Source organism: Lonchura striata, chromosome 9, assembly GCF_050655825.1.
Source record: "Lonchura striata isolate lonStrDom1 chromosome 9, ASM5065582v1, whole genome shotgun sequence".
Lineage (NCBI taxonomy): Eukaryota > Metazoa > Chordata > Aves > Passeriformes > Estrildidae > Lonchura > Lonchura striata.
This window is the reverse complement of record NC_140711.1, coordinates 11,431,706-11,445,845: the sequence shown is the minus strand read 5'-3', so window position 1 is coordinate 11,445,845 and position 14,140 is coordinate 11,431,706. Positions and strand designations below refer to the sequence as shown.

Sequence of the window (14,140 nt, the reverse complement as noted above, 5' to 3'; positions counted from 1 at the left end):
TGCAGCTTCTGCAAGGTCAGTTCCAAACCATCAATATCTCTTCATGAAAGCCAAGGAAGAAAACAGTGAAAGTCAAATGCAAAAAAAACATTCAGACAGACTAAAAACGCCTTGCTTTACATGAAAAATATGTTAAATTTTTCTGAATCTCAGAGATTAAGACGTCAAATTACTTTTTCATGTAGATTTTTAAACATCAAATTCAAATAAATAAACTAAAGGAAACAAAATTGAAGCTATGGGAACAGAATAGAGGAGGCTAAGATAGAGTGAAAGTGGCATTTCAGTTTTTTAGTCAAATATAGAAGATGCAAGTCTTAACTTGGTTTAAATTAAGTGTTTCAAGCCTGGAAGCTCATGGAAAAGGTGTTTCAGCCCTTCAGACAGCAGCAATTTAGCATGCTCATTTCTACATCAGTGAAGAGCTACTGGTTCAAGACCTTTTACATCACAGCATGACATTGGAGAGAGAGAATGAGATTATCAGTTCTCTCAGAGCCACTTTTCCTATTGCTTTATGCAAAAATATACAAAGAAAGCATGTGAAATTTTGCTGTGATAAAGTTTGAGGGTCCTATTCAATGTACAAGACAGGAGCCAAGAGATGTCTCTGGGAAGCCAAAAGATTCTGGCTTTTCCCAGCACCAGTTCTCACTTCTTAAAATCCCACAAACTCGCCAGATTTCAAATAGCTTCTGAATCAAATAAAAATTTAAAAAATAGTAATTATATATATTTGTATCTCTCAAGATACAATGTGATCCCATGATAGTTTAACACATATGATGTAAGAATTGCATTATAAAGTGCGTGTGAGATCTATATAATAAATCGGCATAGCTTTTTCTAAAGAATCGTTTCTTTCTACTGCATGTTCTGCAGCAGCATCCCGGACAGGAGGATGACTGCTATCCCAGGAGGAGCCGCTGGAGGGGGGTCGGTACCAGCTCCCGGGAAAATCCAACTCCTCGCTGCCGGCCCATGGCGAGAGTCCCGCGGCGCTGCTGAGCCCCAGCAGCGCTGAGCTGCCCTGGCAGCCTCGCCGTCCTCCCTACAGAAAAGGCGATTTTAGCCGCACTTGCTTCTTAGCAGATCAACAAGATCAGGGGATTTTCAGGTTGGAGAATTCTGAACACTGAATAATGACCAAAACATGTTGATTAATGTAATTTTCCTGATTTTCTGCATGTAAAACTTAATCAGTCTAAACACTGATTTACTCTTACCCACAAATTGGTCAGTTATTTTCCATGGAACTGATAAAGACAAGTTGTGGGTGTGCATTCTTATTAATATGTCTTTTTTAGTGGGCAGCTGATTTTTTTTTCTAGGTTTTCAACTGGTTTTAAATTCACTGTTTAGGACAAAGTTAGGTTCGACCAACTAGTAATATGAAAAATAAACAGGGAGATTTTACTGAAAATATTAGTATTCTCCATTCCTACTTATTAATTTATACTTTAATAATGAACATATTTACTTCCAGATAAATTTTCTCCAACTTTATAAAAACAGATGGGACCAATAAGTGGGACTAATCATAATCCTAGATCTTTATAGATGTCTGGAATCTGTTGATAAAGTTTAGTATGGCAACTTCTGTGTTCATGGCTCGCTTACTGCAACCATGGCTTCTTCAATAATGCCCCTTTCATTTGTGAATCAGTTGTTCTTCCAACTGCAAGCAGGAGTTTCAAAGAATTTTTGGCATTTGTGTAATTCAGGTTTGTCTAAAAGCCACTCAGAGCCTCTGCCAAGCTGCTATTGGCAACAGGGAGAGCTGTGGATCTGTTACTGCTGATGGATTTGCTGTTCCTTCAGTGCTGGCAAAGTGTTTGTGATTAGGACCCAAAAACTCATCCCCTGCTTGATCCACAAGGAGTTTATCTGTTTGATGCCAGTGTGTGCAGCTTTCCTTCAGGAACTGGCAAAGGGGGGTGGGCAGGGTCCAGAGATGGCAAAGGGGAAGCATGGAACATGAGACTCCTGATGGCATTATGAACTTTGTAACAGGAGAGCAGCTGCCAAGGTAATGGTATTGTTAGGAGTTAGTGAAAGAGACCTGGTGCTTTGGACAGTTGTTCTGCTGGTGTCCAAGCATCATTACATTCTGCTGTAAGCATAATAATGCAGTAAAAAAATTCAGTTGAAAAGGTTTAGTTGAATAGTTTTCCCAAAGTTAACAGAAATTTTTAGGATAATCATTTTCTGTAGACCCTGTTTGCAAAATACCATCACTCACTAAACTCACTCACTGTACAACTGAAGTCATCTACCAACAATTTCCAACTAGATAAGCTAATACTCAAAAAGGAAAATGTATGTGTTCTTACCTTACTACCTTTTGTGCTATCACAAAAGCAGGGACTTTTACCTTTGCATACACAGTTCTGAAAAACAAAAATATAAACTTTATAATACAATTCTTTTTCTCATTGAGTTGTTTGGAGAGAGGCAAGTAAGATCTAAGTGGTTTTAGTAAGTAATTATTTCACAGGTAAGACAACTTTATAAGAAATATTTGTGAAGAGGCTATTCTCAAAAGTAGCAAAGGTCTCATTATTCCTCTCTATTTCTTCTGAGACAAATAAGAGCATTAGTGAGATCTTGCAGACACAATTAATTACTCCCTACAGCTTCTCATATGACAACAGTCACAGTGTTTCAAATTTGTAACTTTTATGAGTGAAAGATGCTGCGAGTTGCTGCTGCTCCCCAGGGACTTGACGATTCCTGACAGTTGCTGCTTGTCTTTCAGGTGGCTGAACTTAGGTGAGATGATGCCATCTATCAATTTAAAAACAGCTGCAGGGAGCATTCCTCCGGTGAACAGATAATTAAACATTTATTTACAAAATAAAGCAGAAATTAAAATCAGTTGGCTATGAAAGGCAAATCCTCAAGAAATTATTGTGTCTGCCTCTGACTTATAGACAGATCAATAGGTGGCTACTTGATGTTCCAAGCTAGATTTCTAAAGAGTAGCAAACATTAAATAGTTAATTCTTTGTCATACTTAAAGGAGACTTTCTCTTACAGTGATCTGACAGCTAGAATTCAAGTGGTACTGCATCAGAAATTAGGAAAACAAAGTTATGTGAAACAGAAACCATCTAACTATGCTACCTTTACTATTATATTAAGCAATATGATTATATCACCAGGGATACAAGAATATGAACTAGTGCAGAATTAACAACAAACAGTATCCTGATTTCTTCTTGGTGAGAACAATCAGTTTGGTACTGGGTAATCTAAATTCATCAAGTCAGTTATATGATAGATATTTTAAACCTTTAAGCATCAATACAAGAGGATAAAGTGATGTATGTCTCAAAATAAATTTGGGATAGTTTAGACATCTGATTTTCTTGTTCCTTATTCAATGACAATACCTTGCATCCCAAAGCATTCTCTTCAAAACTGATTATTGGTAGAGGTCTGCTAAGCAATATAAAAAGGGCAGTTGCTGAAGGCAGGATGTATACAAAGATATATACCATTATAATTTTATAGACCTTCATGGAGTTGTACCTTATTTCTGCCTGTGAAAGCAAACTAGAACCAGATTCTTTCTAGCATCTGCATGCAAGCACAGTTTTTAGGACATGTAGAGAAATACAAAAATGAAATTACTCTCCCATAACAGGTATAATCTGCAGAAGATTTGGTGTGTGCAGATACATCAAAGATGATCCAATGTGAAGAGAAATTCATGAACATGTAGAAAATTATGACACTATACAATTAATCTAAGTTAATAAACTTTTGCAAGAAAGAGAACCTTTGCTCTTCAAGAAGTCAGAATGCTTAGAATGTGTTTAATTTGTCATTAGTAAGCTTTCAGATCTATTTAGGTCTTTTTGTGTACACATATCACTGAAATTAAACTGAAAAGACCAATGATTTAACATTACACAGCCAACTGCATAATACTAAATGTTTTGGCATATGATTTTTATGTAAGATTAGATTATGCCTTCTGTACAGGAGCTTTGAACCAAAAAATCATTGCACACTTATACTGCAGGATGCTTTCACATCCTTCCAAGATGCCTGTGGCTCCTTTATCAAAGGATCATAAAACCACAATATGATGTTTCCAGGTTATAAGATAAGGAAATACTTTATTCAGAATTCTCACAATAACATCTATATAAATAAATGTATTAACCGAAGCCATATGCTTATTGCATGGTTTGGGGTTTGTGATTTTTATAATAATAATTATTTATATTTCTTTCAAATATTTAGATGAAGAATATTTTTGATCTAAAATCTAGGTCAAATTATAAAGCCAGATCATTATATGAATACCAAATCAAATCAATTTACCAATGAACCAAAATTAAAATGCCACAGCACTTGGAGTAATTTACAGAGTAGCTCTTCTCCAAAATGTTTTTAGTGATAGTTACAGTGTTATATTAAACAGACACATAATTCCAGTAGCACATATTGGGGCACATTTACTGCAGTGGTTAATGTTTTGATCAGTGGGTGCAACCTTATCTCTAACACTGAATTGCCCTTCCTACACTATGGCTGGATTCTACTGGGCTCTGATCTCTTCCTGCTCCTGATTCAGAGAGTAACTTAAACAACTGCTTAAAAGTATTCCAGTCCTCTCTTTCACATAATTCCTCAAAGAAATGACACAGAAAGAAGAAAGAAATAACATACTACAGCCTATGGTGTCACCCATACAAAGGTTAATATAGATTGAGCATGGCACTGCTACTCCAGCCACTGCAGTGGAGGGAACTCAGTTTGGAGAGAATCTTACACAGTTCTCAGCACTTTCCAGTGGCACTGTCAGACAGTGTATTTAGGGATGTTATCAAACATGAATATGCCAAAGGATGGGACAAAGTCCTACTGTAAGGAGAAGAGCAAGCAATGCCAGCCTTCCTATTCTGTCACTAGCATAGGCTCAGAGTGCTCACTCACATTGGTGGGGCAGCAGAGTAAACCAGGAATGGTTCAAAGGCAGGAAGGTGGAGTACAGATGAACAGAGCCAAAGTGAGGATGATCCCACATTTCTCCTGTGATCTATTTTTTGGAATTATATATACAATGAGAGAACTGTCAGAGTATTTCTTTGTTTTTCCAGATCCAGAGAATATCAGAATAGCTCAGCTATAATTTCAAAATACACATTTGTGTTAAAAATACTGCACCCAGGACAGAGAGGCACCAAAATGTGCTGGTGCAAGAAACAAGCATATATTCTTTAAATATATTTCAGACCAAGACCACACAGGATGAGTAATAATGACATTGAGATGAAAGCTGAGATGAAATTAAATGTATTGTGTAGGAGTATAGTAAAGTGCCTGAAGTGGGGCTTAAGTTTGCACTTTTGGCTTGACTGGTCTTTAATTTCATGGGTGAACTCCACTGATGCCTGAAGTAAATCCTGGTTAACATAAATGAAAGATGAGTGTGCACCATGAGGTATTTTAAAATGAATTAAAAGCAGTGCAAGTGATATCCATTAATTACTGTGGACAGTAAAAATAGCCCAGGTGTCTCTCAAGTAGGTGATGAAGCTGTCACTTTCCTTCACTGGTGTTCTAACCACTGATGAGATTTATTTTTAAAAATGCATAACTAATTTTTCATTTAAATTTGCTACTTATTAGCATCTCACCTATCCTGCCATTAGGTCTTTATCTCTTAACTTAGATTGAATTAGAACTCTATAACTATATGGAACAAGACTTACTGGATAAAATCTATTTTTCTGAGATGCCACTTTTTTATTTTTTTCCATCTTTTTGCTCATTAACAATATCCTGAGCAGCCTAAAAATATGCATCTCATCACAGTGGTCCTGTGCACTTATCAGCTAATTTCAAGTTGTCTGTAATTTCTCTTAAATGCCAATACTTATTAAAAATTACGTATTAGAGAGCCAGCTCCTTTAAGTCTTGATTATGAATTTTCAAGGGCTGCTGACACATGGAGATTTTTGAATTCTTCCTGAGCTGTCTCAGTGCAATCACTTTACATATCCCAGCTGCGTCTATAAATCACAAGTGAGCACATAAAATAACCCTGCTCCAACAGTTGATGTTAATATAGTGCTTAAAACTCCAAAAGGCCCATTTCAATAATTCTTTACTACCTGTTTTCTATTGCATCTAATAAAGGTGGGAGTAATACATTGTGATTACAGGAAGTGGAAAGTTTTGCTCTACCATTTATCCACACTGCAGATTTGTGTTGGGGTAGGTATGCTGCACATATGTTAAATGCTGCACTATCTGAAGAACATTATGGTGGTAGCTAGAGTTTCTAGCTTGGGTACAGTTACAGTTTTGAAAATTTAACCTAATTTGCACAAGAGGATCTGAGAGCAGAGCTTTACAGAAAAAGGTTCCCACTGTGAGAAAAGCTATATAAAGAAAATCTTTTTCTTCTGATGCACCTGTATTAAGACACTTATCTAGATTAGCACAGTCAGGAATTCTAGCTAGACAAGGTTAGTGGATACGTGACCCTGGCAGCATATTCCTCATGTTGCACAACTGCAAATCACCATGGAGCATGCAAGGTCCTGGAGAATGAGATCCCCTCACTCCAAAATATTGCTATCAAAACAAAATACCAGTCTCACAATTAGAATCTGTATACTAGAAGTTTTTCATGCATTCTAAGCATCAAACATGAATTCATTAAAATTATCAAAGACCACGAAGAACTTTGTGTTTTTTTAGTGATTGCTGGACCAGTACAACAAAACCAAATTATTAAGCCTTCAATAAGTATAGACAACATAGAGCAGAAATAGGAGATGATGAGATGAAGGAAAATATGTCAGTTCCCAAACCCTGAAACATTGTGTAGTCACTTGTGAACTGGAAGACAGCCAGACATTCCTACCTTAGAAGACTCCTGTTAACAGCTATGTATGCTATCACAATTCACAGCATTTTGCTTACCAGTTGAATACCTAGCACAGGATGAAAATGATTTCATTTAGACTTTCCCATATAAAGAAATACACCTGTAACTTACGTAATAAACAGCGTGGTCAATAGCACCCAACACAGAGAGCCTGGATCTAAAAGACACAGCAGGAGACAACTGCTATGCTGCAGGCAGTGCAGCTGTTGGAAAAGCTCCATTAAACACCTGTAATGGGAACCTTGCTCAGGGAATAGCTATTGAATCAAAATGCCCTGTTGGTGACACAGGCCTTGCGTTACTGGCTATGTGCTGCTTTCAGTGTGAGGTGCAGGAGAGAAGTCCTGAACATTTGTGGTCATAAGAACACATAGCACTTCACAGAAGCAGGACTTTGTGTTTAATTTACAGATACACAAGTCATCATCATGTGAAGTTAACACACATTTTTATCTGAACTTGCTAAGAATGTAATTACTTTAAATCCTTAATTTTAAACTGGTATGAGTTCTTTTAGGAGGGATTTGCTCATTCATGTAATATAAAGATAAATTTATAATGGTATTTTAAACCATTTAACCAAGCTAAATGACACGTAGAGAGAAATGGAAGAAGCTTCTGTATGTGAACATTTAAACAACTCTCTATTATGCCAAGGGGAACATTGTATGAACCCTTTTTATTACTTCAGAGATTTAAAGCAATTTGAAAAAAAAAACTCTTAGATTTTATAGCAAAAACCTGCTGGTTAAGAATTTTGTATAATGAGATTTTTGTAGTGTTAGACAAATGTCTCATAAGCATCCGCTACCATGGTGCCAACCATACTCTTTTTCAAGCAGATACAGCACAATCAATTCTACTGAGCTTCTCCCTTCTCTCCAACTCATTGTCAGTGAGGAAGTGTGAGAACAGTAGGGCTTAGCAATTTTTGCCCATGTCTTCATCATTGCCTTAGGATAAAACAGATAAAATGTTTTCATGCAGAACAAACCAAACACTCTGAGTTTTCACAAACTCAAATGATTTGTGAGCTCTGTAGTCGTGGCCTATTTTGTAGACATTGCCTAAAATTACTCAGTGTCTATACAAGTAGAGCTGGTATATTGTGTGCAGGTTTGGAAAGCTGTATGTTGCGACTCTCCTGTTTTGGGAAGGGGCTCTGTGTGTGTAAATTACTTTTGATCTATAAAGAGAAGATACAGAATTTCTCTCTCTTTAGACAAAGAGAATGATTCTTTTTCTTCTCCTAAACCACAGAATATATTTACATTTATGTTTATAATGACCAGTACCTTACTCTACAAATCATCTCACTAGGGTTGAAGTCACTGTGATAAGGACTATCAGAAATGGAAGCAAACTGTTCCTGACATATTCAGATGTGTAAAATCTACAAAGATGGAGCCATAAACTCCATCTCTGGGGTTGGTTTCTTCTTCCGACCTTGAAGAGCACATGGGGACAACAGAAATAAATATTTTCTTTTCTCCAAGGAAAAAAAGACTAAGCAATTCAGGCCACACAATTTTGTTTTGTGTAGCAAACCCTTAAGGGTGTTTAATCAGCTTATTCACCCGTGTTCTTCCTTCCTAACAGTCACCTTAAAAAAGCAATCTAATAACAAAGAATACACACCATTTAACTAGTGAATTTTTGCTTATCTACTACAATATGGTTAGCAATAACTCACACATTTTGTATTTCTTCCCAGCTGTTGAGTGTGGGAATGGTATTCACTAAAATTTTCATCTCCTCAGGCCTGTATATTTGTATACTCATAAAATTCCTGGTGTGCATCTTCTGTTAAGTGGTGCAAATAGCAATGAAAGCAACAGTAGCTTGTTCAGAGAAGGCCTATTGCACATGCTTTGGTTTTTCCTTATTTGAAAGGCTCTGTGATTTCACAGATTAAAAAAATTAAAGGTCACTTCTTCCTGCAGCTTCCTCCAAAATAATCTGTGGAAAAATGCAGCACAAAGCCCTAGCTAAAAGGTCTTCACTAAGCCAGGCAAAATAGAAAATCTGTAAACCTGTGAGACTTGTACCCTATCACAAAATAGGTAAGACAAATAATGAAAATGGAACTAAAAATATATTAGGTGTGACAAGATGGAACATTTTCAGTGTGACTGTAAGAGACTGCTGTTGCAAGCAGTTAAGGAAAAGGTATTTTTGTATTTCACCTTCCTCCTAGGCTGCTGTAATCCATGCCAACATACTTCTAGTATTACTTTGTTAGGCAGTAAGGTGAGAATGTGACAGTAAAACAGATGACCGGACATCCCATACTAGTTGCACTTAATAGCAAAGTATTTTGTTTCAAAGATCTGTTATATCAAGTCAGCTCAGGTATTGCAGAAAAGACTGCTAGCACAGATCATAAATAAAATGGTTTTATCTCTATGAAAGGCAAAGCAGTGAAAAAAGAACCTGCCTACTCTAACAATTTTAATAGCATTATTCAGCCAGCAAAATAACTTAAATTACAGACTTTTGCTTAAATGTGTACTTGCCTTGTAGGTTTTCTAGAAAAGTCATCAAGTGTCAACAATTCCATTTTTACAGGTGTTTACTTAGGTCATCTAAGCAGGTTCATCTTTCAGTTGTAAGATGCAGTACACACATAGGCACACTTCACATTTATGGCCACCAGAGCAATGTGCTGCAGACCAGCAGAAATCCATCAATTTTTATGCACAAACATTAGGGTAACCCTGCTAATTTATTCTACCTCTCCTGGCCCAGTAGGAAAAGCCTTGCTCTGCAGTGCTGTGACAGAGGCCTGTATGTCTATGGAGCTGATGGCTGAATTACAATAAATGTAGAGGCAACCAGGAGCAGAAGAGTCTGGCAGAAGTTGGACCCAGTTCTTGGAGTAACACCCTCCTTGACTTCGAAGCTGGGATCACATTAACCAAATCAAAGAGGGCACTTCACAAAGAACTTGTTTTTCTAACATGCTCTATGAACTCTCTTGTATATTCAGGTGCACATCTTTCCTTCTCAGCTGCTTGTGTCACAAAGAACCTGGGTGTTTCCAAAGGCTGTCAGACAAGAAACATTCTCACTAGGACACTTGGTGCCTCCAACATTTTGATTCCTGGTCAAAAAAAAAAAAAAAAAAAAAAAAAAAAAAAAAAAAAAAAAAAAAGCCTGCATGCCATTCTTACCAGCCTTGGAGATGGCCATGGGCTGAACTAGAACATAATTTTTCCCTTCCAGAGCCATGCATTAAGATCTACTTGTGACAGCAATATAGGTTGCATATAATTAACAAAAAATTACTGCTATGAGGAAGCAAAGAAGATTAATTTTAAGTACTTGCAAATTCTAACATTTGTAAGAAATGAAATTAGTTGTGAAATACGAACACTTGCATCTAGTCACAGACAGTATGAGTGAGGAAGAGGATGCAAAACAGATCTTCCCAAGTCTTACAGTCACCAAGGTTTTATGTCCCCTCCTTTGCCACCAGCACATGATAAAAAAAAATTAAATGTCATGATGGAGGCAAAAACATAACAAGGTGCACCTAATTTAAGCCTGTAAGCTATCAAACATTGCAACAGTATTTACAATACAAATTAAAAAGTGGTGGTAAGATGAGGTGCAGCTAACTTGCAAGCAAGTAATCTTGCTGAAGTATAAACTCTCTCTATCCTGTTCTGAATAAATACTTACATGATGCCATCATAAAAATGCTCAATGCCACAATATCAATTGAGTGCTAATGAACTTGACCAAGGTATTTTTCCTATTAGGAAAAATTGAAACCACATGTCATTTAAAACAACACATTTCAGGGAACATTTTTAGATTAGTATTTAATTTGTAGATACAAGAGAAGTACATAAATGGTACCAAAAGACAGGACACACTTAAGGCAATTAATTGAATTGTACATTTGCACCAAGACACCATCAGTTCCAGGTGCTGTTAGACAAAATTAAGCAATGAGATAGCAAATCCATTTTTTCTGAAAGAAAAAAAAAGATGAAGAATAGGAAGAATCTTGTATCCTGTAAAAACATATTGATGATGATGATTCTAAAATATTTAAATGAACAGCAGAAAAATCTGAAGAATTATAACACCACTATTTGAAGTCAAGGAAGAAGAAAGAAGCTCATCAAAGAAGCTGAAAAGCCTTTGACATGGGAAGATGTTCCTTCTGCTGAGTTTTCAGAAGATGTGATTAGAGCATGCCAGTGGCCAAGAATGCAGACAATAATACTCCCTAGCAGGTGCCAGAAAGCTCGGCCTCCTAAGGGCAGAGAAGTCTGGACTCTGTGAGGAGCTGCAAGGACTAAAATTTGCTGTATAAACAGCAGCAGGCACAAATGACTAATTTGCTTTCATGTCTTCAGGAATAAACTACACCTAAAATTTTCTGTGTTGAAATATTGTTTTAATTGATGCAAACAGCAGAAGTATTTCTTGCTGGTCAAATATCAATTTATTTTCATATGAAAGTGTAGCATGATTTTAGTATATTAACTATACCTATTTCTTTGCAATGAACAGTTTAGCCAAGATCCAACGATTTATTAATCAATTACCTCATGTCAATTGCTAATAAGCCACTAGTATTTAATTACGAGTTTAAATAAAAATGCCAGAAGAGGAGCTTAGAAAAAGTGTGTGTGTGTGTTTTGGGAGAGGGGAGACATTCCTGGAACACAGCCTGTGCTTGCTAAAAGCCATCCAGAAGCCCACATGATGATATTCACCTCTTCAGAGCAACATGGGCAATGGATGGAAGGTATCACCAGAGGACGAGGAAAATGGAAAAAAAAAAAAACAAACCAGCAAACTGGGCAGAAGAGTGATAGTTCTTGAGTTGTTTATTCTTCTACATCTTCCACATCCAGATCTGGATGGAGCCTGAAACAACTCTGCAGAAAACACATATTTTGCAAATAGATCTGGTACCTCTGTTCTACGTAAGAACTAAGAGGTATTTTAATTCCATTACAAATAAAACAATTAGATCTTTGTTAAATGACTAAACTTGACGTGAATGGAGTTAGAATGACATGAAAAGCCCAACATACTGGGTGAGGTGCTTATGCTGGTTCCAGACACTCTACCCAGAATGGGTGAGTGAAAGAGTTGCATGAATTTAGAAGAAACATTATTACTAATTATACTGCTTCAGATAATTGTAGCAGAATGTGGCTCTGCTTTAGCAACAGCAAAGTATAAAATTATATTTCTTCCTTCTAAAGGCAAACTTAAAATGTTTTGAGGGGCAGTAAAGATTTTAATGTAAGGTGTTAACGTTTACTCATACCTACTCATATAAGGAAAAATTAACATTGTTGACTATTACTGAAGAAAGAACTTGAAATTTATTAAAACTGTCACTTTCTTGTGTTTTAGGTTCGTCGGAAACTGTCAGTTTCGTTTGATGTGTACCAGAAATTCACTGAAAGCGGCAGTTTTCTGTTTGGTATATGCCAGATGTACTGAGAGCTCCACCGACCCGCGTACCCTCCCAGCTGAGTGCTCCTCTCCCAGCTGCGAATGTACAGCCCTAATGTTATAACCAGACACTGGAGAAAGGCACAGAAAAGACTACAATATGATCTAGGAGAATTATTGACCAAACGGTGATGGACGCTCATCATTAAGCCTGAAAGACAAGTCTGTACAATGGTTTGGTCATTAAGGTAGCGGTGTCCAGACGGCAAATGCCGCTCCGGAGGTGTTTGCCTCGGCGAGCATCCCCTCCCTCACGCTCCGTCCTGGCCGTCCGTGTGCCCTGTGCCCGCAGGCCGGGCCCCGAGCCGCGTCCCGGAGCCCCGTCCCGCCCCGTGCCGTGCCCTCAGCTGGAAGGGCGGGACGCTCGCCCCGTGCGGGGCCTTCTGTCCCGTCCTGTCCCCGCCCGGCAGAGGTGCCCAGGTAGCGGTGCCCCGCAGCTGGGCGAGATGCACTTCGCCTCGCCTCGCCCTGCCCGGGCGTGCGTACGAGGCGCATCATTTGAAACACGCATCCACCTTTCCTTCCCCAGCCGCGGGCAGCGCGGGGCCGAGCCCGCCGTGCCCGGGGCCCGCCGAGCCCCGGCGGGACCGCGGCACCGCCCCGTCCCGGCGCTCACTCACCTCCGCCGCGGCGCGGCCCGGCCAGAGCAGGGCGAGCAGCAGCACCGGCGCCAGGCGGCCGCGGCGGCCCCCGCCGGCCATCCCCCCCGGCCGCTGCCTGCGCGGCGTCCCGGGGCGCTGCGACTCTGCCCCCCTCCGCCCTCCCGCGGGTTTTGGCCTCAGGGCTCCTCCGCACCCGCCTCGGCGCTCCCGGGTGGCGGCCCCGCCCCGGCCGCCCCTCTCCTCCACCCCCTCATCCCCCCCGCGTGTCCTGCCTTGGGCAGCGCCGGCAGCCGCCGCCGTCCGTCCGTCCTCGGCGGGCATGGAGTGAGCGAGGCGTCGGGGCTCTCCCGGCGGGGAGCTGAGGTGAGCGCCGCGGAGGGGCAGCCCCGGGCGGGGCAGCCCCGGGCGGGGCCCCTGGCGCTGCTCGGGACGGGCCCGGGACAGCGGGAGGCGGCCCGGGCTGCCGGCCGGCTCCGGCCCGCCGGGAGCGCGCAGGTGGCGGCCCGGCCGAACCGCGGGGCTCGCCCGGGCGCGGGGCCGCGCCAGCCCCGGACACCGCCCGGACGGGGCGCGGGCTGCGCTCGCACGGAGCGGGGTCGGCTCTGCGTCCGGCGGGGAGGAGGGCACGGTGAAACCGGGCGGGAGCGAGGCGGTACCGGGAAAAGCTGCGGCCGCGGCAGCCGGAGCCCCCAGCGCCGTCCCGCCGCTGCCGAGGCGCTCCCGGGCACGGACGGGAGCTCCCGCAGCAACGCTTTCGCTCCCTCGAGTGTTTTCTTTATGAGAAACTCCCAGGGGACAAAATGCTGCCCCGCCGCATAAATGGAAAGCAGCGAGAAACGTTTCTCCCCAGGGTTTCCACGTAATATGATAAAAAGCTTTTGAGAACGAATTGTGATTTGTAAAGTGTCGGTAATGTGTAAAGTTTATCGCTTTTATTTTATTGACAGAAGTGCTGCATGCTCAAGGTAGCCTTTCACCAAACAGAGTGCTGTTTAGAGAAGATGCAAACTTAGAAAGCATGTTCGCAGTGCCAGCCACAGCAGCCTTAGCTTGTCTGTAGTGTTCATGGATGCTATACAGGAAATCCCATGTTACAGATTTTATTTGCACTAGAAGTGATACAGGAAAAGCAACTATG

At 40.5% G+C, this 14,140-nt stretch overlaps 1 protein-coding gene across 1 annotated transcript in view; it reads right to left on the bottom strand.

Moving 5' to 3' along the window:
* The window catches only part of COL4A3 (collagen type IV alpha 3 chain), a 57,817-nt gene extending 44,494 nt beyond the window's left edge, over positions 1-13,323 (bottom strand). Inside the window, exons 1-2 of the mRNA XM_031505648.3 lie at positions 13,021-13,323; positions 2,334-2,390 (exon numbers count right to left, since the gene is read on the bottom strand). Of these exons, the coding sequence (XP_031361508.3) occupies positions 2,334-2,390; positions 13,021-13,323 (360 nt within the window). The remainder of the gene's footprint in view (positions 1-2,333; positions 2,391-13,020) is intronic.
* Between the last annotated feature and the right edge of the window lie 817 nt (positions 13,324-14,140).